The sequence below is a fragment of the Cannabis sativa genome, chromosome 2 (genome assembly GCF_029168945.1).
Source record: "Cannabis sativa cultivar Pink pepper isolate KNU-18-1 chromosome 2, ASM2916894v1, whole genome shotgun sequence".
In the NCBI taxonomy this organism is placed as follows: domain Eukaryota; kingdom Viridiplantae; phylum Streptophyta; class Magnoliopsida; order Rosales; family Cannabaceae; genus Cannabis; species Cannabis sativa.
In genome coordinates, this window is record NC_083602.1 from 67,585,174 (window position 1) to 67,609,936 (window position 24,763).

Sequence of the window (24,763 nt, forward strand, 5' to 3'; positions counted from 1 at the left end):
ATGGGGTTTGTAGACAGAATACGGTGATATAGAGAAAACGTGGACGATACGATTAATTGGGAGTGAGAAAACGTGGACGATTTTTTTTGGGGTTAAATTTAACAGAATAGGATTGCCGTTACATAGGCACTTTTAATATATAAAGATATACTAGCAAAAACTACGTGCGAGGCACGTAGACTAAATTTTATACTAGTTTTTTTTTTATGTTATTTGAAAGTGATACAATTAAAAATTAAAAAAATATATATTGTTAGTTATTATGTGAGATTATTCTTATGTGTATCTAAATATTATAGTTTATAATGTTGTCAACTAAAAGTGAATACCGAATGCAATATATTAGTGTTTAAGAAAGTTTGATGATTTAAATATGTTCTTAAGTTAATCCAAAAATAAATTAAAAATTGATGTTCCAATACTTAAAGAAATATTATTTAAATGGGTGTAAGATAAAAAGAAAATTAAAAATCAATCTCTAAATTGTTGATAATTGAAGATAGCGTTTGTCTAACAATTATAGATAAGAAAACTAATGATAGTTATTGGTAGATTTCAATCTTCATTTGCTTCGATAGAGACAATAGTGTAATTTTTGTATTTTGCACTTTTCATTCTAGCCGGGTCCGCATATATCTGGATTGTCCATTTTTTTTTTGTTGATAAATTGAATATGGTAGTGTCGACAAAAAGTGAAAACCATATTTAACAAAAAGTGATAGTATTCTATAACAAAATACTATTAAATTATTTGAATTTAAATTATTTTAAAATACTATATTTTATTAAAATGAAACTCTATACGATTAAAATTTCATATTTATCTTTATTCAAAAAGAAAAAAAAATTGATAAAAAAAAGAAGAAAAAAAAATGAAAAGTTTCTATTATTATCTACACTGCCTTCTAGATGTGAATAATGGTTTCTTCTTTCTTCCATATTCTTCTTTATTTTTTGTATATTGTGTTTGCAGCATATATGTAAATTATTACGTAACTTTTGCTCCTAGAAACTAATGCATATGCCGAGCACTTAGAATCATTTGTTAGCTGTTAACTTTGTTGGGTTTTTTTTGCCATTGATGCTTGATTTTGTGAACTTTGATAAAAGTCACGCTTCTTTTTTATTATTATTATTACTTATATACAGTATTTTGTTATTAAGTTGTGAAGAAGAAAAAAGAGAAGTGCGGATTGGAATATTATGTGTGATCCCATGGGAATGTCCAAATTGTAATAGGAAAAGGAATACAATAAATAATTAAAGAAAACCCAATCGTAGATGTACAATAGCAAAAACCCAATCGTATTTTTTTAGATTTAATAGGATTTATTTTATTATATATAAATAAAAAGTGACCCATGAATTTCTCATAAACTATTTTATTTTTAATAATAAACTATTTTATTTTTAATATAAATAAAAAGTCACCCATAAATTTCTCATAAACCAATAATTCTGTTATATAGGCACACTTTACATAGAATAGATACATATATATATAAATAAATAGGAGACATTTGGGATATGAGAAGGTGATATGATAGTATAAGGTATCTCTAATTAGTATTATTTATTCTTTCATTAATTCTCTTTTTTTTTTTTTTTTTTGATTAGCCTCATAAATATTAATTAATATAAAATATATTTTTTTTTATATAATTTTATCATGTTTTAAATTTTTTTAAAAAAAAAATTAACTCTTTAATTTTTTTTAAAAGAATTTTAGCTTTTTTATGAGTTTTTTACTTTTTTCTTAAATTAAAAAATCTAAATATGATATTTTTTTTTCTTCGGCTTTATTGGCTATAACGTGTTTTTATTATTTTTTTAAAAAAAAATTATATATCAATCTAACAAAAATATAATTAGGGAAATTTGATTTTATATGCTTACAAAATTAAAAAATTTTATTATTAAACCAAAAATCTAAACCCTTAAAAAACTATGCCTTTTTTTTCAAAACTCCGAAAATACCCCCCTCACAATTCTCTCTCTCTGCATCATCTCTCTCTCTCTCTCTATCTCACATCCCAACCGCCCACCCTCACCACCACCTCCGACCTCCATCCTCCGACCTCCGACCCTCACGCGACCTCCGACCACCCGCACCAACACCCCGACCCAGCCCACTCTCTCGGACCGCCCAAAAGTCGCACCACGAAATCTCTTCCTCTCTCTGAAATCGCAGAAAAAAAAAATTGCCCCCAGGTCCGATGGTCGGACCATGGGATCCGATGGGGTCCGACCAATCGGACTCATCGAGACCATGGTCCGACCATCGGACCTGGGAGCAATTTTTCTCTCCGAAAAAAAAAAAAAAAAAAAAATTGCTCCCAGGTCCGATGGTCGAACCCCATGGTCCGACCATCGGACCTGGGGGCAATTTTTTTTTTTTCTGCGATTTCAGAGAGAGGAAGAGATTTCGAGTGCGATTTTTGGGCGGTCCGAGAGAGTGGGGCTGGGTCGGGGTGTTGGTGCGGGTGGTCGGAGGTCGCGGTGAGGGTCAGAGGATGGAGGTCGGAGGTGGTGGTGAGGGTGGGCGGTTGGGATGAGAGAGAGAGAGAGAGAGAGAGAGAGAGAGAGAGAGAGAGAGAGAGAGAGAGAATTGTGAGGGGGTATTTTTGGGGTTTTGAAAAAAAAGACATAGTTTTTTAAGGGTTTAAATTTTTGGTTTAATAATAAAAAATTTTAATTTTGTAAGCATATAAAATCAAATTTGCCTATAATTATCTACATTTATTCATTTCAGAATTTGCCTATAATTATCTACATTTATTCATTTCAGCTATTTTCTATTTACTTTCACTCAAGGCAATCAAGATCCATGAAGAAGATGATAATTATTTTTTACTCTCTCTCAACATAATTGAATTTCATCCATGATTATATGTTCAAAAGTATAATTCCCATGATTTGTCAGTTCACTGGATTTAGACTGGCATGATAATCAGCGATAAGGTATACTTACATCTTGGGTAAGTGTTATGTCCTTTCTAGGGCATTGACAAACTTTACCAGTATTGGATGTATGGAGTATACATTGGAAGGGACCGATTTTGATCTTAGATAAGATATCATAAATTTACCGTTATATCTTTCTAAGTCAATATCAATGGTTGATCTTAGGTTTATGGATATTAATCCTAATATGGTTAAGTTCAATCTTAGTTGTATTATTTATGTTCTTCAATTTGTTCGTTAAAGTCGACCAATTGGATCTTCTCGTGACATACAGATTAAGGACATGGTAGTTCAATTGAGTGGGAGCGCAGATCATAGATATGGAATCTATAGCTTCTATAAGTATTTAGAAGTGAAACGATGATTTCCTTCGAGCTTGGCTGAATAGAGATAAATGATTGAGACCTCATTTCAGTAATTATATTAGTTTACTAAAGTATCATTTATAGGTTGCTAAGTTTTATAAGGATAAAATACATTGAAGGGTAGAACGGTAAATTTGTCCCTATTCAGTGTAGATCATCTATAGAGGATCTTTGACTATTAGGATTGTAACAATAGATAATCATAACGTATTTACATCGTTGTACATATAGAGCGTTCTATATAATTGAGAGTGTTATTCAATTCCAAATCTATAGTGGCGCAAGGAGGAATTAATAAGTTAGGGAATTTACTTGGTGAATTCCAGTTCTACTTATTGAAAGCTCAGTTATATAGGCCCATGGTCTACTCACTAGTTGAGATAATACTGCTTGCAGACTCAGTTAATTGATTTTAATTAATCAATTATAAGTCTAAAATTAGACTTTGTCTTATTTATGAATTTTCACTAAGCAAGTGCTTAATTGTGAAGAAAAGAGATTTTGGGATCAATTTGTTAATTAAGAGACTTTGCATGGTTTAATTAATAAATTACATAAATGATAATTTTATTTAGTAATTAATTATAATTAAATAAATAGTTTTGGCATTTTTATGATTGAATTAGAAAATATGGTATTATTGAAAAGAAGAATAAGTGGTTGAAATAAAGTGGCAAAAATCTAACTAGAGTTTGGTCCTTTAAAGTGTACGGCCAAGAAGTCATTTTTGCCTAATATTTTATTTTTTTTTTTAATTTATATAATTCAGCCCTAAGCCTTAGTTGAAACACTACAAAAGGAACATGATACTCTCACTCATCCAACTAATGTCAACCTGACTATTCAACCAACCTAGATGAGAGAGTTCCTTCCTTAGTGATTTCACCTCCTTCATTTTTCTTCACATTCGAAACTTATAGTGAATGAGTGTCAAGCCCACACATAGCAAGTCAAGTACTCAATCATAGTGAGTAAGACAGTGGTAACCAAACCCGAAGGAGAGAAAGAGATCCAGGTTCAAATCTTGATAATGCTTTGCTACAGAAAGGATTCAAGGGCTAGGGATCTTGAACGGAAGGTGATGCGTGTTGTAAGCCACAACAAATTTACTATTTTTTTTATTCCAATACTTCCAATTATTTTAGTATAATCGTAAGTAAGGGTCGATCCCACGAGGACTATGTTTATTCAATTATTCACATTTAGTTTTTAGTATTTTTAATTTTTTTAAAAAAAAAAAATAGAAGAATAAATTATTAGATTTTTTTAAAAGAAAAAAAATCAAATTAAAAGATAGATATTTAAAGAAAAATTTATTAGAAATTTTTTTTCTATTTTTTTTTTTTTAATTTTTGTTACTAACTTGTGCTTCTAGTTGTGGTTTTAATTTTCAGATCTTCCTTTAGAAACATGGCGATGTACAATCAACAATACTATAATCCTTATTATACCTCGCCACAAGTGTATCAATATAATCCCTACTATGACACTTACACATACAATCAATAATGGGGAGATTATTCTAGCACTTCCTACAATGAAATTAATCAATATGTTCAACCAACTTCTTACTATCCTCCTGTACTATCACTAGATCTAGAACGTGCTCTTATTGATATGAGCAACTCTTTGAAGGCTGCTACTTTGGAGATGAAACAAAATAGGATACAGTGTCAGCAAAACTTTCAGAAAAATATGCAGATCTTTCAACAATCTCTAGAAAATCCTGCGGAGTCAAGGGAAACATCTACAAGTGAATATGAAATTCAATGTTCAAACATTATGCCTTCACAAGTAGAGAGTGATCCAATAGAGAATGTCAGTGGCATCACTGTCCAAAGTGGTACACAACTTGAATCACCACACCAAGAAGTTAATAATTTGATTCCAAGTCATGAAGTCAGAAATTCATCCCTTGAAGAGTCATCTCCACCAAAGGTTGAATCTCCTACTTTAGTTGGTCCACCATCACTGAAAAAGTCATACAAACCAATTGTACCAACTTATGTCCCTCCTCCACCTTTTCCAAGTAGATTGAAAAAATCAAAGAAAGAGGTGCCCATTAAGGAGATCCTTGAGACTCTTCCTAATTTTGAGGTAAAAATTCCATGTCATGAGGAAATCAAAGAAGAGAATCATTGTGCTAACATTTTTAAGGAGTTGTTTCCAAATGTGAAAATTTTGAATGATGGCGAGAAAGTAGTGGGAGAGAAGGTTAATGTAGTTCTCCAAAGAAAGTTGTTGCCTGAGACAAGTACAATTCCATGCACAGTTAGTAAAACCAGGTTTGATCATTGCATGATAGATTTAGGAGAAATTATTAATAATAAGTCTTATTTTAATTTTGCTTATTTAAATCTTGGTCCATCAAGAAAAACTCAGGTTTTCATGCAATCGATTGATCAAACTAATGCTTATCCTTTAGGGATAGTTAAAGATATTTTTGTGCAGGCTTATGGACTTGTCATTCCATGTGATTCTTACATAATTGAGATGGACGATGAGGGTGATCCCAATCTTACATCAACTTTATTTGGGAGAACCTTCTTACTCACTGCAACTAAGAAGTGGAATACAAAAGCATGGATACTTAGATTGGAATTTGATGGTGAAACACTCAAATTCAATGTGTTAGATTCTATTAATAAATACATAAAGAATGTGTCTTTATTAGAAGACCCAACATGAAGATCATATGAGCAAAACATGCAGTCGAGCTAACGACGTTAAACAAAGCAACCTTACGGTTGTTTTTCTTACCCTTTTCTTTTTATTTTGCATTGATTTTATTTGATTGAGCCTTGAGGACAATGCTTATATTAAGTGTGGGGGGAGATTAACTGTCGTATCTATCCAATCTTGACTCTTGCTCGTCCTCGAGTAAGTTAATGAATGATACTTAAACAAATCGTTCTTTATGAAATATAATTTTAGTTTCAAAAATTTTACATCCACTTATAATTCCAAGAAAATCCAAACTCTTCAATCATTAGAATTTCAACTCAAGATAAATTACTTTTCAAACTCAATTTTTGTGTGTGTGTGCAATCAAATCATCATACTACTAACATTCAAATTAATTCATGCATGTCAACAATCAATGTTTGTCTCAAAATAAATGTGTATTTCAACGAAAAACCACTCCATAAGCTTAATTATCAAACCATTCTCCACTAAAGTAATTACACACAATCTAAAGATCAATAGGACTTTATAGGCTTATAATGTAAGGCTAGGGTTGAAAGGTAGATAAAGAAGGTTAATTTGGGCTCAAATCACACCATAGTATATACAACATTCTCTCAAATAATTCCTATTTGTATTCCGCAATCACTCTCCTCAACAATTCAATCTTATATCCTTTTTTTTTATCATAAAACTTACTATTCCCCCACACTTAAATTGTTGCAAGTATTCATATATTTCTCATCGAATTTTTTATCTTTTCTTAATGAAATACTTAGAACTTACAAACATTCATTCTAAGGGAATAATAATTATTTTTTTCTCATCATCACATATACATAACCATGAATATTTTCTCATCAACAAAACTCTCACATCTTTACATAAAATATCAATATAGCTGGTGTGAAAAAGGATGAATAAGGATTTTTTTAGGCTCAAAGGTTATTGCATAGGGTTAAAAAAAATTGTTAACATTTAGGCTCAAATTGGGCAAAACTAGGAATTTAACAAATAAGGTAGGCTTGAAAAGCTCAATCGATCCCAAAAAAAAATTGCATATATCATATCTCAAAATCATGTGTAATTTATCAATTTCGCCTCAAATGATTATCAAACAAGTTCTAGAGTGGTTGGGACTTTAAATTAAAAGTCAAACATGCATTCATCTTTCCAAACAATAGCAAATATGATAATTCAACTGATGTGCAAAAATTTTTAAAAAAATCAAGTTTAAGCAGTAATTAATCATGAGTTAAGCACACAAATCATGAGAATCTATCATTTTTTTAGAATTATAACCAGAATTCATCATCAACAAAATTATTTTCCCTAAGACCATGCATAAGACATCAAAATAAAAACACATATCAAACACGAGCAATCATTGTTAACAGAATTTCATTCAATCCACACTTACTAAAATTAAAGCAAGAAAATAATATAAACTAAAAAAAACGATAAAAATAAACAAATAAATAACTAAACAACTAAAAAAAAATTGGATAGACACGACAGTTAATCTCCCCCCACACTTAATATAAGCATTGTCCTCAAGGCTTAATCAAATAAAATCAATGCAAAATAAAAAGAAAAGGGTAAGAAAAACTCCCGTAAGGTTGCTTTGTTTAACGTCGTTAGCTCGACTGCATGTTGTGGTCATATGATCTTCATATTGGGTCTTCTAACAAAGACACATTCTTTATGTATTTATGAATGGAATCTAACACATTGAATTTGAGTGTTTCACCATCAAATTCCAATCTAAGTATCCATGCTTTTGTATTCCACTTCTTAGTTGCAGTGAGTAAGAAGGTTCTCCCAAATAAAGTTGATGTAAGATTGGGATCACCCTCATCTTCCATCTCAATTATGTAAGAATCACTTGGAATGACAAGTCCATAAGCCTGCACAAAAATATCTTTAACTATCCCTAAAGGATAAGCATTAGTTTGATCAATCGATTGAATAAAAACCTGAGTTTTTCTTGATGGACCAAGATTTAAATAAGCAAAATTAAAATAAGACTTATTATTAATAATTTCTCCTAAATCTATCATGCAATGATCAAACCTGGTTTTACTAACTGTGCATGGAATTGTACTTGTCTCAGGCAACAACTTTCTTTGGAGAACTACATTAACCTTCTCTCCCACACTTACTTTCTCACCATCATTCAAAATTTTCACATTTGGACACAACTCCTTAAGAATGTTAGCATAATGAGTCTCTTCTTTGATTTCCTCAAGACATTGAATTTTTACCTCAATATTAGGAAGAGTCTCAAGGATCTCCTTAATGGGCTCCTCTTTCTTTGATTTTTTCAATCTACTTGGAAAAGGTGGAGGAGGGACATAAGTTGGTACAATTGGTTTGTATGACTTTTTCAGTGATGGTGGACCAACTAAAGTAGGAGATTCAACCTTTGGTGGAGATGACTCTTCAAGGGATGAATTTCTGACTTCATGACTTGGAATCAAATCATTAACTTCTTGGTGTGGTGATTCAAGTTTTGTACCACTTTGGACAGTGATGCCACTGACATTCTCTATTGGATCACTCTCTACTTGTGAAGGCATAATGTTTGAACATTGAATTTCATATTCACTTGTAGATGTTTCCCTTGACTCCGCAGGATTCTCTAGAGATTGTTGAAAGATCTGCATATTTTTTTGAAAGTTTTGCTGACACTGTATCCTATTTTGTTTCATCTCCAAAGTAGCAGCCTTCAAAGAGTTGCTCATATCAATAAGAGCACGTTCTAGATCTGGTGATAGTACAGGAGGATAGTAAGAAGTTGGTTGAACATATTGATTAATTCCATTGTAGGAAGTGCTAGAATAATCTCCCCATTGTTGATTGTATGTGTAAGTGTCATAGTAGGGATTATATTGATACACTTGTGGCGAGGTATAATAAGGATCATAGTATTGTTGATTGTACATCGCCATGTTTCTAAAGGAAGATCTGAAAATTAAAACCACAACTAGAAGCACAAGTTAGTAACAAAAATTAAAAAAAAAAATAGAAAAAAAAAATTCTAATAAATTTTTCTTTAAATATCTATCTTTTATTTTGATTTCTTAAAAAAAAATCTAATAATTTATTCTTCTAATTTTTTTTAAAGAAAAAATTAAAAATACTAAAAATTAAATATGAATAATAAAATAAAACAATAGTCCCCAGCAACGGCCTCAAAAATTTGATGCGTGTCGTAAGCCACAACAAATTTACTATTTTTTTTTAATTCCAATACTTTCAATTATTTTAGTATAATCGTAAGTAAAGGTCGATCTCACGAGGACTGTGTTTATTTAATTATTCACAAATTAGTAACAAGAATTAGAAAAAGGGGACTTTTGATGATCAGAATAGCAATAATAAAAATTAAAAAGAAAACAAGTTTAAATAAAGAATACGATATGAGAAACTAGTTGAAGGTTATTCGCCACCCTCAACAATCATTCCTAATTCCTATTAAAGAATGTAATTTTCAGTTTACAATAAAACTATTAATCCCGCAGATAACGCTGAAGCAGCCAATTATTCTAATCTCCCTATTGTATGTAATCGAGGCGAAGTGCTCAACAATTAACTCTTTTACCTTAAGCAGTAAATCCATGAAGCATGCAATTTATTTAACTTAGATAAAGCATTAAGATTTATGAAGATAGACTAATCTAGGCAACAAATCAATGAAGCATATAATTCATTTAACCTAAGTTCTATTCTTCATCACAAATAAAAATTGTAATTTGTCACAAACACTTGGAATCCTAGACTATTAGGTGAATAGTAATCCTAAGATGACAGTAGATTAAAGTAAAACCTAATTTAGCGGTCGTCTAAACAAGATTAAAACAATAATCATAACATTGAACATAGAAAGATAGAAGCAATTTAATATATAATGGAAACTAAAAATTAACATTCAATAATAAAATTAAGAATTCATATTTTGGATTTTAAAATAACCCTTAACTAAAAGAAAACTACTCAGAAATAGACATTAATAAAAATTATAATATTTAATTTGTAGTTTTTGGATTATTTCTATTTGTAGTCTAAGAGGTCTTATTTATAGTAATGGGAAAGTTAGATGAATCCTATTAGAATTAGGATTCTATTTATAGTAGTATTAGGAAATATCTCACTAAAAGAAAAGATAACTCATCTTTTGAAAAAAAGATAAAAAAAATCGCAACTCTACTTGAAAAGATATCTTTATTTTCACTATCTTTTTTCCAGAAATTTCCTGCTGCAACGATTGATAGTATTTTAGACATAACTCTCTCGATATTACTTGGAATTGGACTATTCAATATGTTCTGGAAAGCTAAGAACGAGATCTAAAACTTTCATGTTAAGCTCCAAGTCCAGTTCTGCCTCTAAGGTTGTCCGAATTTGCAATTAAGTTCCGCCTTGTACAATCGAGCTCGCCGACTTCCACTATTTTCCACAAAAATATGCTAAAATCCCTCTAAATGACTCTAAATGCATGAATAGTCTTTAAAATAACCTAACAAATTAAAATCAAACTAATCAATAATTTAAAGAATCAATTTAAGAATATTAATACATAAATTGATCATATTTATAAGATAAATATGGACTCATCAGAGGGAGACATTATGTTCTGCTGCAATCAATGTAAGGTTTTCTTAAACTCTTATGTGTTTATTTCATTGTTTTAGAGAATTCATATTTAGGATGTTAATCAACATTCTTGTTAGTAAATCTAGATCCTGGTAAAATATTCTCAACAATCTGGTCATAGTACATATTCACAATGTATTTGGTTATAGTACACACTCCCAACCAGGGTTGGCCCTAAGTAATAATGGGCCCAAGAAATTTGTTCAGTGTGTGTTTTATCTAAAGTAAAATGTGAGTGTTATTGGGCCTCTTTTTACAAAAAAAAATATCAAAAATACCATTTTTTTTCAATGCAAAAAAACGTACTACATAAAATTTTTTAGGCCTTGGGTTTGAGTGGGCCCTATGCATGGACCTAGCTCGCCTTAGCCCAAGGTCGAGCCTACTCCCAACACATCTGATCGTAGTACATACTCCCAATGCATCTAGTGGTAGTACACACTCTGTCATGCATTTAGTAGTAATACATACTCCTAATGCATCTAGTCGTATTACATATACTCAATGCATCTGGTCGTAAAATATACTCCCAATACATTTGGTCGTAGTACATACTCCTAATACATCTAGTCGTAGTACATGCATTTAGTCGTAGTACATACTCACATGAATCTGGTCGTAGTACATACTCCCAATGCATCTAGTTGTAATACTTACTCCACCATGCATCAATCACGAGAAATACACAAGATAAAAGCTTCATTGCTTAAACGTTTTTGCTCAATAAATGTGACAATCTTTAAGTGTTCAGGAACAAGTAACACCCAACTCATATATTATAAAACGAGCTACTTGGGCTGGTACCAAAAGGAATAGGAAGGCTACGTATAATAAGCCAGCTTTGTGCAAACCACAAAAAGTGACTTAGGGGGAAATTATACCTATTTTTTGGACTATTTATTATTTAATAATCATATCAAATTGTATGCCATGTGGCGTTAATAATAATTCTCGCAAAAAATATATTATGGGACAGTTAGGTCGAATAAACTCTGGATTTAACCTATGAGGTAACATCATCTAAATAAGGATCCCAAGGTTTATGAAGTGAGGTATTTCAGCGTTGTCGAGATGTTTTTCAATAAACAATCAACATCTCGTAATACAAGGATCTTGTAGCTAGTCGTAATACAAGAATCTTGTACCCGATCGTAATACAAGGATCTTGTACCTGGTCATAATACAAGGATCTTGTAGATGGTCGTAATATAATGATCTTGTAATACAATGAACTTTTACCTAGTCGAAATACAAAGATCTTGCATCTCCTCGTATTACACAGTCAGCAATGCATCCCCGCGTATTACACACTCAGCAATGCATCTCCTCGTAATACATGCTCAACAATGTAACTCCTTGTATTACACACTCGGCTATGCATCTCGTCGTATTACATACTCAGCTATGTATTTGCTCATAAACAACATGGCCTGACCAAGTCAAAAGCCACTTTTTTATATTTTAAATATAAACATTTATTTATATTTATCCAAATGTTCAATTGAATATGAAATGGTATTAACCACCCATCAACTAAAATAGGATTGAGTAATTATCATCCAATTCCTATAATTAGGGGTTAGGCAATTTTAATTTATGAAAACTCTATCAAATTAAAAACACAACCAAAACTCAAAAATAATAATTACTCAATATGTAAATTTAACTACAAAAATGTTCATTTATTATTTTCATCTCTTGTTTTCTTGAATTAATAGTAAATTGACAAAAAATGGCATCAACATCCCTAACCATTTATAAGATAAGTTCATATATTAAACACATAAATAACGCAGCAATAATTAATAACTTATTTCACATTAACGACAAATGGAAACCTGTCATGACATAATGCATGAAATCCGTTTGCTATACGCAATATGCAATGAAATTTCGTTTCGTTTCATATTGTTTATTTAATCTTTCTAAAATTTCTATCGATCGAGATAAAATTTCTAGCTAACAATAACAAATAAATAAAGTTGTAATTAACTCAATAACGTAGCTACTGATGTATGTAATAATTGAAAATTAACTCAATGTATGAAATGCCATTTTTTAAAATGGAAGGATGGAATCAAACTAACTAGAGTACCGATTCTCAAGCATAAAACCAATATTGAAAATACATGTAATGGAACACACATAACCAAGAAAGATCCTAACACAAAGCAAAATTGAACTGTCAGTCAGAAATGACAAAAGTTGACTTTTAATTACTGAACTGAGCTTAAACTCTAAATCCCCTGCTGTTTCTCTTTCCCCTAGCCTTCTCAAACTTTCTTCCCTTGGAACGAACATAGGGTTTGGTGTGACTGTGAGGCACACCAGGAGCTGGACCAAAGTGCTTCACTGCTTCACGCGAGTTCTTTGGACCTCTGAGAAGAACCTATGGAGATATCACCGAAAAAGATTCTTATTACAGAATGGTAATAGATTAAACAGATCATTCTAGTGCAATGTTAATTGATCTAACCGAAAAAAGAAAACTAGCAACAGCAACATTTGGCAATTATATTGAAGAGTGACTGTTGATAGAAACAGCAACATTTGGCAATTATATTGAAGACAAAGTGATTTAGAAAGTGGTCAAGTACCGTGTTCTGGCCAAGCGGTGCTCTCAAAGCAAGCTGATCAAATGTGAGGCACTCCCCTCCAGCCTTCTCAATTCTGGCCCTTGCTGTCTCAGTAAACCTTAAAGCTGTAACTTTCATGGCAGGGACATCATGAACCCTGATATCATCAGTCACTGTGCCGACAAGCACAGCAACCTTGGAGTCCTACATAGTTTTGAGGAATAGCTGATTAAAGACCATAGCATAAATAAATAAAAACCAAATTTCTCAAGTTACAAAGATCATATAGTACAAAGCAGATGAGAGCAGAGTTACCACCTTCCCTTGCATGTAACGGATCAGCCTAGAGAGCGAAAGTGGCGCCTTGTTAACCTTGCTCATAAAAAGACGCTTGAGAATAACAGCATTGAACTTACTTCCAGTCCTTCGCACAAGAAAGCGATACAACTAATATAGGAAAAAAAATCTAGTCAGTTCATATACGTAAAATTTTATCATCGTAAAACAATATAAAAGAAAAAGGAGATGATACAATGATGAACAGAACATCTTTAGAATAAAACACACTACAAGTTAAATAGAAAACAACCATAAATAAGAATGTTTTTCCTTAGCCATTAAAAAAACAAAACCCATTTACATCCATAAATAAAAATATGTAAACCAGAGTGATGGCAAATGTCAAACTATAAAAAGTGCCGATTCCCTCAAGATATATGAGATAAAAATCATCATACAGTGATCAGTATTAACAGGGTTTAATTAAAGTACCACCGACATTTCCATAAATCTACTTCTGTTAAAATATATATATGTTTGAAAATTAAGTTGAATAAAATAATATTATAGCCGAGTAAAACTGTCAGAAATGAGTTCAAAGAATTAAGCATTTCAGAAAAAAAAAATCTGGAAAGATACATTCCCATTTCATAAGACTATACCCTAAGATCGATACATATCTATATCATTGCTATTCGCAAAAAACCAGACTTGTAAAATTAGCATTCACAACCCATTTGCCGAATTAGTAACATATATAAATTAACAACTAAGATTTACAAACCAGTTAAATAATCAAGCTCGCCTAATATTATCACTTTTTTTCCTCTATGAATAGGAGAAATGTAAAGATAGAACTACAACGCAGTCAGAAAATCACATTTAGTTTCTTACGTTCTTCAGAGAGATTATAATTTCTATGCACATACAAACACACCCATATATACCAAATGGCGTCTATACCTAAAAATAAAAAAGTTAAAAAGAAAAAATAAACATGTACCACAAGGATTTAAATCAGTCTAATATAAAAGAAAAATGGGAAGAGGTAGGGTAAAAGGACCTTGACAAGAAGTTTCAGATAAACATCGTCGGATTTGGGTGCGGTCCTTTTGGTCTTCTTGGACTTACCTCCTGCAACTAGATCGATACCCTGTTTACCATAGCCAAATCGAAAAAAATGAGTCCCAAATTCTAACAAAATGAAATAAGGTCAAGCACGGAGAGAGGGGAGATATTAGATTTACCATTGTAGCTCTAGGGTTGGATTAATCGAAGCTGCTGAAGTCTGGAGACGCCGTTTGCTAGTCCAACACAGAAGTGGCTAGGGTTTTGGAGCCTTTTATAATAACGGTAGTCTGGATGAGGGTCCATTAGTCTTTCAGTGGGCCTTTTCGAACTCGCAAGCCACCAAAACTAAACCATGAAATTATTTTGACATTTAAATCATAAATATTTAAATTTAAATTGCAAATAAATATGGGCTATTTTAAAACATATGGGAAAAATTATTAAGATTATGATAAATATGGCATAAAAAGTAAATGACTGGCATTATTTAACCAATCAAACTAAAAATATGATTTTTTAGAAAAAAAACCATATAAAACATTAAAAAGAAATCTGAATTTAAAATTCATAGAAAATAAAAACTTAATTAAATTACCATAAAAAATATTAAAATTCCCCTCATATTTATTTTTTAAAAAAATAAAACAAATAAAACTATAGTGATTGCCGAAGTTGTCACTCGTGCCTGAAAAGTCACCGGAGTTTACTGACGGCACCGAAAAAGTCGTCGGAGTAGCCGCCGGTGCCAGAAAAGTCGCCGGAGTTGCTGCCGGCGCCAAAAAAGTCGTCAGAATTAGCATTGTCGCTGGAAAAATCACCAAGAAACTGGTTTCTTGATGTTAGAAACTAGTTTCTTGGTAATTTTACCGGTGACAATGCCAAGTTCGACGACTATTCTAGAGTTTGATGTCGGTGCCGAAAAAGTTGCCAGAGTAGTTCCTGGTGTTGGAAAAATTACCGGAGTTATTGCCGGCGTAAAAAAAGTCGTCAGAATTGGCATTGTCACCAGCAAAATCATTAGGAAAATCACCAAGAAAGTGGTTTTTTCATCAAGAAACTGGTTTCTTCACCAAGAAAGTGGTTTATTCATCAAGGAATTAATTTTGTTACACAACAATAATAAAGATTATGAAAACAAAACAAAAATGATATACACTGAAAATAATTGAAACCAGTTTCATCAATCAACCAAATAGAGAAAAAAAATACAAAAAAAATTACCAAGAAACTGGTTTCTTCATCAAGAAATTAGTTTCTTGATGAAGAAAAAAAAAATCAGTTTCTTGGTGATTTTACCGATAATTTTTTCGGCAACAATGCCAATTCTGACGAATTTCCCAGAGTTTACTGTCGGTATTGAAAAAGTCACCGGAGTAGCTGTCGGTGTATTAGTCGTCAAAGTTGCTACCAACGCCAGAAAATTCGTTAGAATTGCCATTGTCGTCAGAAAAATTACCAAAAAACTGGTTTCTTCATCAAGAAACGAGAAACCAGTTTCTTGGTAATTTTTTCGGCGACTATGCCAATTCTGATGACTTTTCTGAAGTTTATTGTCGATGCCGGAAAAGTCGCCGGAGTAGCTGCTAGCATCAGAAAAGTCGTCAGAATTGGCATTGTCAACGGAAAAATCACGAAGAAACTGGTTTCTTAGACTTCAAGAAACCGGTTTCTTGCTGATTTTTCAGTGATTTTTCTGGCGACAATGCCAATTCCGACGAATTTTCCGGCGCGGCAACAACTCCGACGACTTTTCCGGTACCGACCGCTACTCCGGTGACTTTTTCGGCACCGGGAGTAAACTCTGGTGACTTTTCCGGCATCAATGACAAATAAAACTTCCTAAACAAATAAAAACATTAAATATGGGATTTAGAAACCTAATTACATATATATGGCATATCAAATACCATAAAAAAAACTAAAAACAAAAAAATACCATATAAACTGGTCAAACTTAAATGTGCCATATTTATCATAAGAACTTTTAAAATCCCATACTAAGTGTAATTTCCTCAATAAATATTAAGTTTAATTTGTTAATCCCAATTAAACCGACCAATCCGAATAACCCAATTTTAGATTTTAATTTTTTTTTCTTTTTAGTTTTTATTATATATAACATAAATAATTAAATATATAATAATATAAAATTATATACTTAATTGTTAGTTTAAAAGTCATATATATTGTGTTGAATGTAATATTTTAAATTTATCTTTTTAATTTTTATTGATTTTGACTTTGAAACTAAAAAAAAAAAAGTTTGGGCGGGTTGCACTTAAATTTTAACAACCCAAACTTTAGATTGGGTTAAAAAATATATAGGATAAACCGCTCAAACCGACCGATGTACAGCCCTAATATTTATTAACATAATTATAACTTTAGTATCAAAACTCATCAAGAATATTTTTATTTTTTTACATTTAAAATTTATTTTTTTTAAAATCTACCAATAAGACTTGTATTTAATACCTTAAATTATATTAAATATTATAAAAATATATGTGTTTACTAAGTTTTTCAAAAACTAGATATAAAAAAAAAAGATTAAGCTAAAGAAAAAATAAAATATAAATAAACAAAAGAATTTGACGTGGCTTGGCATTGATGAGTCTTTGTTCACGAATCAGTAGTAGTATTAGTGGTGTTTTTCCACACTTTTGTGCAGAGTTTTCTCTCTGTAAATACAAGGGTTTTTTTTACACCTTTAATAATGAAGATGCTGTTTTATTTATAGGCAGACATGCAAAACAGGATGGGATGACCCAGACTGTGGGATTATTCTAAGTATAAAGCCATTGGTGGGGTATTTACATATTGTTATGAGATTGGGCCTTGGGCTTAAGGTCTAATACCAAAAGTGGTAGGTGTGACACATTATTTGAAGATATTGTTGAGAGTTGACATGTCCAGATATGCATGGCCCTTTGGTGCATGGGAAAACGACAGTGTCGAAGTAGTGATCGTTTCAATTCTTAGATTAATCGTATATTTTAGCAAAAACCCTCTTCTTAGACAAGACAAGCGAGACATTCCACTGATTTGGTGGGATTTTGTCAGAGGGGTGCCATGTGGGACATTTTCCTTGAAGGTAACGTGAGACATCCCAAGACCTATGAGACCTTGTCCAGATTTCGTGTGTACCCAGGTAGTTGTTTCATTACCGGGTACTCAATTGAGGGAGATTAGGACTTCAGCCATCTTATCTTCTTCTTATGGCCAATAACTGGGAGTGTAATTCGTCAGTTCCTAAATAGTTTGAGCTTGAAAATAAGGTCTTAGTTTCTTGGAGACTACCATTGTAGTATTTTGATAAGCCTAATGGTAAATAATTAGGGTTTATATATATTATGGGCTAATAAGGTAATAAGTGGAATTATGATCCTACTAATCTACTTCAACATAAATTTTAGTTTTGTTATAAGTGGATAAATAAGCATAATTTATTAATTATGGAGATTTATATAGCGCGTGTGAATATAATATAAGTTATTAGTGGAATAAAAATATTTTAAGTTTGACGATCTTGGAGACTCGATTGGGGCCAGAAATATCATAATAGGTTTAATTAGTGACTTTGATAGGAATATTATGATAAGTTGATAGTGTAAGTATTGGGATAAGTATTTGGGATTTGACCTAGTGTCCTAGAAGTAAAAATTTCTTAGTGATTAAGAAATGGTGAAATAACTTTTATCAATAAAGTTTTTATTTATTATATAATATCATTATTATATATAAACTGATAAGTTTTAACTTATCAGTTAAGTTTATATTGTTGGAGATTATTTTACCAAGATTTTGAATTATTAACATGTATGTTGTTTAACACCTTAAATATGAATTCTCTAAAACAATGAAATTAAACACATATAAAGTTAAGAAACCTTACATTGATTGCAGTAGAATAATATGTCCCTAACAATATAAAGATCTCTAACCCTTGTTCCATTCTGTCGCATAGTATTATCAAGATCTGAGCCCGATTCTCCTTCAGGTGTTGGATTCTTCACAGTCTTACACACTATGATTGAGTACTTGACTTGCTATGAGTGGGCACGTACTCTTTCACTATAAGAGACGAAAATAATGAAGAGAGAGAGAGAGAGAGAGAGAGAGAGAGAGAGAGAGAGATAAAAATTGGCTAAAAATTTTCTTAAGTGGCCAACCATAGGATTGGGCTCCACTAGTTAGAATTTTGCTATTTTATTTAACAATTTATCTTTTTTTCACTAACACTATATTTTCTAATTTTAATCCTTTAAATGTCAAAAATATTTATTTAATAATTAAAATTAATTATCGAATAAAATTGCCATTTAATTTATTAATTAGACTTAATAAAGTCTCTTAATTAACAAATAAACTCTAAAACCTCTTTTTTCACAATTAAGCCCTTACTTAGTGAAAATTCATAAATAAGACATAGTATAATTTTAGAATTATAATTGATTAATTAAAACCAATTAATTGAGTCTTGCAAGCAGCATTATCTCAACTAGTATGGGGACCATGGGCCTATATAATCCAATTTCCAATAAGTAGATCTAGAATTTACTTGTAAATTCTCTAACTTATTAATTTCTCCTTACGCCACTATAGATTCAAAATTACACTCTTAATTATATAAAATGCTCTATATGTTCCAAAATATAGATACGCTATGAATTATCCATCGTTCTAATCCAAATAATCAAAGATCCTCTATAGATGATTTACATCAAGTATGGACAAATGTACCGTTTCACCCCTTAATGTATTTTATACACTTAGCTTTCTGTAAAATTGGAAAATATGACATTTGTGAAATAATAGATAAATACTTAAGAAAAATAGTAAAAATGTAACTAGTGTTGGGCCCACTTCATGGTTGGCCACTAAGTCCCTTTTTTGTTATTATTTTATCATTTTTTATTCCATATAATTCAATCCTAACCCTAAGTGAAGTGATCACTATCAAATTACTTCCCATTGTTAGACACACTCTTGTGAGGAAGGTCGTACTGACATATTATGTTCTTCACAACAAAGTCCAAGACTTTCTTTGAGGTGACCGTATTTATTGATTCTGCCTCCACCCACTTGGTGAAGTAGTTGATGGCCATAGAATATTTGACTCCTCCCTGTCCTGTCCTGTTGGAAGAGATCCTACAAAGTCTATCTCCCAAATTACAAATGGCCACGAACTACTTATTAGAGTGATTTTATTAGTGGAGCCCGTGGAACGTTAGCATAACATTGACACTGTTTACACTTACAGACGTAATCAATACAATCCTTTTTTTATTATAGATCAAAAGTATCCCTAACAGATGAACTTATTTGACAAGTTGAGCTCAAATATAATCTCCGCAAAAGGCTTCATTTCGTGAGTAACTATACTAGTATTCTATTTCTATTTATTAAACTATGTATATGTAGAGCTATTTATATGAATGGAGAGATCATTTCTTACAACTATTTTATGGTATATATAATCTTAGCTGGACATAGCATATATATATATATAGAACACTTTTTAATAGATATTATTCAAATCAAATTTGAATCTAATGGAATTTTATATAGCCAATCATATATAGTAATATGCATAATACAAAATAATAATAAATTCAGAAAAAAAAAATACAACTATCTTCTTCTACCTTGTTTAAATTATTATAAATTGCCCTCATAAAATTAATTTTTCAATTCGAATCTTCTAAAGTAGCGTTAAGTTGGGAGGAATAAAAATATAAGAATAGAAATAAAAATGGGAATTAGAATAGGAATAGAATAAAAATTAAAATGCATAAAAAAATTAATAAAAAAAATTATTAAATTTTTTCAAGTCTTGCATTAGAATAGTCTTTCCTTCTATTTTAAAATAGAATAGTCATTTCACCAAAATGATGAAAATGTCATTCCATCGGATTGGTATTCAAATAGTGTTAAATGCAACCAAACAAAGGAATCGAATGAAAATTATTTCCTTTCCATCCATTCTATTTCATTATCTCAAACCAAACGCCACCTAAGTACAACAAGAAGCCAAGATATAGTAATATAAAAATAAGGGATATTGGCGGCTAAACTACTTGAACTTTACGTTTTGTAACACTTAACCACAAAACTCAAAATTTTGGTGGCAACACCTACAGAACTCCCATTCTGTTTTGCTCTGTACCCCTCCATCCAAAAATCACAATTAAGTGCCACGGTGGACTGTCCACGTGTACACACTTGTACACGTGACAAATTTTTAGTGGTCCACGTAATATTAATTTTAAAAATAAATTATAAATATTTTAAAAAAAATTAAAAAATCAGAAGAAAAAAAATTAATTTTTTTTTTACTTTTTTTCCTTTCTTTTTTTTTTAAAAAGAAAATAATTTAAAAATTAAAAAAATATAAAAAATATAAAAAATAATTTAAAAATTATAAAAATAAATAAATTATAAAAAATTATTTTCTTTTTTATTTTATTTTTTCCCTTTTCCTTTTTCTTTCATTCTTCTTAATGGAACAAAAAAAAAAAAAAATCCTAGCTACTCATCTCTTCCATCAGCCGCCTCCCCCCATCTCTCTTTGTTCCTCCCTATCGGTGGAGGTGGAAGGCCAGCGAACGGTGCAGCCGTGCAGACCCTCTCCTCTCTTCTCTCTCGCTCTCAGACCCTCTCCTCTCTCTCGTTCTCGCGCGACCTAGGCCACCATTAAAGCTCTTCTCTCTCGCTCTCAAACCCTCTCCTCTATTCTCTCTCGCTCTCAGACCCTCTCCTCTCTTCTCTCTCGCTCTCAGACCCTCTCCTCTCTCTCGTTCTCCTTCTCTCTGTTAACCTTCTCCTCGACCACCATTAAAGCTCGAACAACCTCAACGAATTCGTACTTCGATGGAAGCATGTTCGAGACTCGTCTTCAAGCTTGGGAGTGAAAAATGGATTGAGAGAGAGAGAGAGAGAGAGAGAGAGAGAGAGAGAGAGAGAGAGAGAGAGAGAGAGAGAGAGAATTAGGTTTATTATTTTTAGGTTATTTCAAAAGAAGAAGAAGAAAAAGAAAAAGAAATAAATAAATAAATAAAATAAAAAATAAAAAATAAAAGAGAAGAAAAGAAAAGAAAAAGAAAATAAAAAATATATATATATTTTTTTTTTGTAATTTATGTATTTTTTTATAACTTTTAATTTATTAAAATATTTTAATAATTAAAATTACGCGAACCACTAAAAATTTGTCATGTGTACAAGTGTATACACGTGGACAGTCTACCATGACACTTAACTATGATTTTTAGACGGAGGGTACAAAACAAAACGTAATGGGAGTTCCGTAAGTTTTGCCATCAAAATTTTAGTTTTTGTGGTTAAGTATTACAAAACGTAAAGTTTAGATGGTTTAGCCGCCAATATCGCTAAGAATAATGTAAGTGAGAAAAACCATAGCAAAATCACTCGCAGCATAGTACAAATGCAACAAACACTCTGAAAACAAAATACATACTTTATGCATAAACTAACCTACAGATGAAGATGAAGTTGGAATAATAAGATGCCCATTGAAAATAAAATATTTAAATAGAAATAAATTCATATGAAGAAATTCATTAATTCTTTCACACACAGAGAGAAAGAGAGCTAAAATACCCAGAGGAAACTTGAGATGGATTTCTCTGGGACGCCTTAAAGCGCTCTTAATATATATGAACCAATACTTTCAATTACATACTTCCCGAGACAACAAATGTTTAAACATGCCATTTCCCATTTTTGAGGCTCCATTTTCTAGGTCAAAATCTTTCACAGGATCAAACTTCACCTCCTCCTAATAGAAATCAAACTCTTCACATAGAAACAAGCCCAATGATCAAATCTGATTCCCTCTAGATCACAAACAACTTCTCTAAACTTTTGGGTATGAATGTTGCAAGACACTAACTGTACATGTCCATCTTTCTGGATTTCAATCAGTTTCTCATCATTCTTCCAAAATGATATCTCACTCCTAACATTTTCTAGTGGTCCAACGCGAAAATAGTTAGTCCGAGAAATAGCACCATCTTCAGCACCATCAATCGGGAAGAAATGATACTCACAAGAGCTTCCCCTTTCAGTTTTCATATACACAACAACTGAATCATTCCACACTGAAAGGTGGAATCCGTATTCACAATAATCATTATCAATATCTCGCATATAAATCAAATCATCAATAACTGGCAAATGTATCAGATGAAATTCTTCATTACTTATATTGAAACTAAGGACCTTGTCAAATTCAAAAGCATCTGGATTATGCACCAACCAGTAACAAACTCCCTTCCAACATAAACCACTGAACAGATAAGAATATGTTATAGTGTACATCATGTCTTCAGAATCAGCAGGCATAATAATCTCTCTCCATGAATTAGAACTCAGTGTGTACACCTGAATTTTGCAATTGTCATGACACCAAATGGCAACACATTTGTAATCGTTGCTTTCAGGATCAAGTCCAAATCCCATAGCGGAAGGAGACCCTTCAAGAATAGCATTCTTTGGTTGTGGAAGAAGCATGGATTCTTTCAAAACAGGATTACATAACATCATTGTTCCAAAATCGTTTACTAGCAGAATGAGCCCATCACAGTGGTAAGCCTGGTCCCATTTGTCCATATCCTTATATCTTTCATTTTGAATTAGTGGCAAACTGAGAGCTTCGGTGACTGATAAAAAAGGCTTGCTCTTATCATTATCATAAAATATAGTCAACAATGGGAATGTGAATAAACTATGATTGACATGGGGAGAAGGCAATCTGAAAAGTAGGGATGCAGACGACTGGTTTTTGGTAAGGAAGAGGTGCTTGGCAATAAATTCCGGGTCATTGATTAAAGGCGAGATAAGAGAATAGCAAAACTTGTTCACAAATTTCAATTGCACCAGTGAATCAGCAGCTAACAATAATAAGATTACCTCCAGTATCTCCTTTGGAAAATCAGAGAAGCTTCTCATTTCTGCCATGATCAGGTAAGCTTTATATCATAACTAATTTGACTTAAGAAAATGGCATCACTCAAACAAAACTAATTTTATATAGACTTGTTAGAATAAACTTAGTTTTGTAAAATCTGGTTTATAACAGACTTAACCTTTTGTTTTTGGGTCTATACAAAGACCAGTCTCTGTAACATTTTACTTTACTTGTGCTAATACAATCAAATAGCAAAGCTTTTATTCTTCTCATATCTATAGTAAGACTTTTCTGTTTCTAAGAGAATACATACTAAAATCTCAGGAACACAATATACAGTACAAGATTCACGTTAACAAAAAAAAAAACAAAAAACAAAGATCAAAGATCAAATATTAATATCATGTTGTTATTACATGAGAAGAATCACATTAAAAAGAAGCTCGAAACAAACCCACATCAAAATTGTCAAATGTGGTCTGTTGAAAATGGAATAAGTTCCTCGCCCTAACTGTTAGTAATAATAATAATAATAATAATAATAATAATAATAATAAGAGGTGGAAGTAGAGGCTGACCTTAACCCGTGAGAATTTAAATTCAGGTCTCTCCAAAAATTTCTTGTAAGGAAGCTGTATGTATTCGCTCACCGAGACTGAAATGAGTAAAGGTTAGTGATGATGACTAAGGAAAGACTGCACTGTCAAAGTGTTTTGGGTTGGGTTAGGACTAACTACGTAGGTTGGGCTCTCAAATACGGTTTTGTATGCAAAAGTACCCAATTTCAATTTTTTATTTTAAGAATATATTTTCCATTTTGGCATACATTATATGTAAAATTAAATAAACTAGTATATAAAATATATAACTGTTAAAAATATTTGTATTTATAAAACACAAATTGTGTAAAGTGATATTTTAAGACTTTATATATATTACTAGGGAACGAAGCCGCGCTTCGCGCGGATTTGACCCTAGTTTTGTATTTTTTTTTGACTAATTTAATTGTATTATAAAAAAAAAATATAATATTTTAATGTGTGTATTATAAATAAAGGAAAAAAAATATTGAAATTAGAAATATTATAAACTATTGTGAAAATTATATTAAGTTTGCAAAATTATAAAATTTTTAAAAAAATATTGGATGTCTTTACAATAAAATAAATTAAAAAATAAAATTATTGAACTGGGCGTGTAAACAAAAGTTGAATGCCTTCCCACAAACGTAAATA

At 31.4% G+C, this 24,763-nt stretch overlaps 4 protein-coding genes across 7 annotated transcripts; 1 reads left to right on the forward strand and 3 right to left on the reverse strand.

Moving 5' to 3' along the window:
• The first annotated feature begins 4,946 nt into the window (after positions 1–4,946).
• On the forward strand, positions 4,947–6,017 carry LOC115720327 (uncharacterized). Its single transcript, XM_030649480.2, has one exon. It carries the CDS (start codon positions 4,947–4,949, stop codon positions 6,015–6,017), a length of 1,071 nt encoding a protein of 356 aa, XP_030505340.2.
• A 1,667-nt stretch (positions 6,018–7,684) lies between these two features.
• Positions 7,685–8,965, reverse strand: LOC115720326 (uncharacterized). The gene has a single exon (XM_030649479.2). It carries the CDS (start codon positions 8,963–8,965, stop codon positions 7,685–7,687), a length of 1,281 nt encoding a protein of 426 aa, XP_030505339.2.
• Positions 8,966–12,658: 3,693 nt separating this feature from the next.
• LOC115719680 (large ribosomal subunit protein eL18y) lies at positions 12,659–14,928 on the reverse strand. Its single transcript, XM_030648812.2, has 5 exons — positions 14,773–14,928; positions 14,589–14,678; positions 13,565–13,693; positions 13,268–13,450; positions 12,659–13,059 (listed from the first exon to the last, which is right to left on the reverse strand). The coding sequence occupies exons 1-5, from the start codon at positions 14,773–14,775 to the stop codon at positions 12,901–12,903; spliced, it is 564 nt and encodes a 187-aa protein (XP_030504672.1). The 5' UTR covers positions 14,776–14,928; the 3' UTR covers positions 12,659–12,900.
• A 7,197-nt stretch (positions 14,929–22,125) lies between these two features.
• Positions 22,126–24,251, reverse strand: LOC115721213 (putative F-box/LRR-repeat/kelch-repeat protein At1g11620). 4 transcript variants are annotated; one of them, XM_030650474.2, is made up of 3 exons: positions 24,107–24,198; positions 23,531–23,571; positions 22,126–23,280 (listed from the first exon to the last, which is right to left on the reverse strand). In XM_030650474.2, exon 3 carries the CDS (start codon positions 23,228–23,230, stop codon positions 22,388–22,390), a length of 843 nt encoding a protein of 280 aa, XP_030506334.2. In that variant the 5' UTR covers positions 23,231–23,280; positions 23,531–23,571; positions 24,107–24,198; the 3' UTR covers positions 22,126–22,387. The 4 variants fall into 4 exon arrangements, with proteins under 4 accessions (XP_030506334.2, XP_030506333.2, XP_030506335.2 ...); XM_030650473.2 differs by having other exon boundaries at positions 22,126–23,571; positions 24,107–24,251; XM_030650475.2 differs by lacking the exon at positions 23,531–23,571.
• Positions 24,252–24,763: the final 512 nt, after the last annotated feature.

What these genes read in the sequence shown, in the direction of transcription:
- LOC115720326 (XM_030649479.2), bottom strand. Translation starts at nt 8,965, where the DNA reads ATGGCGATGTACAATCAACAATACTATGATCCTTATTATACCTCGCCA.
- LOC115720327 (XM_030649480.2), top strand. Translation starts at nt 4,947, where the DNA reads ATGAGCAACTCTTTGAAGGCTGCTACTTTGGAGATGAAACAAAATAGG.
- LOC115719680 (XM_030648812.2), bottom strand. An exon ending in ATCTGAAACTTCTTGTCAAG is followed by an intron (nt 13,694 to 14,588) that starts GTCCTTTTACCC and finishes TTCCTATATTAG; the next exon opens with TTGTATCGCTTTCTTGTGCG. An exon ending in CACCGCTTGGCCAGAACACG is followed by an intron (nt 13,060 to 13,267) that starts GTACTTGACCAC and finishes ATATCTCCATAG; the next exon opens with GTTCTTCTCAGAGGTCCAAA.
- LOC115721213 (XM_030650472.2), bottom strand. Translation starts at nt 23,578, where the DNA reads ATGGCAGAAATGAGAAGCTTCTCTGATTTTCCAAAGGAGATACTGGAG.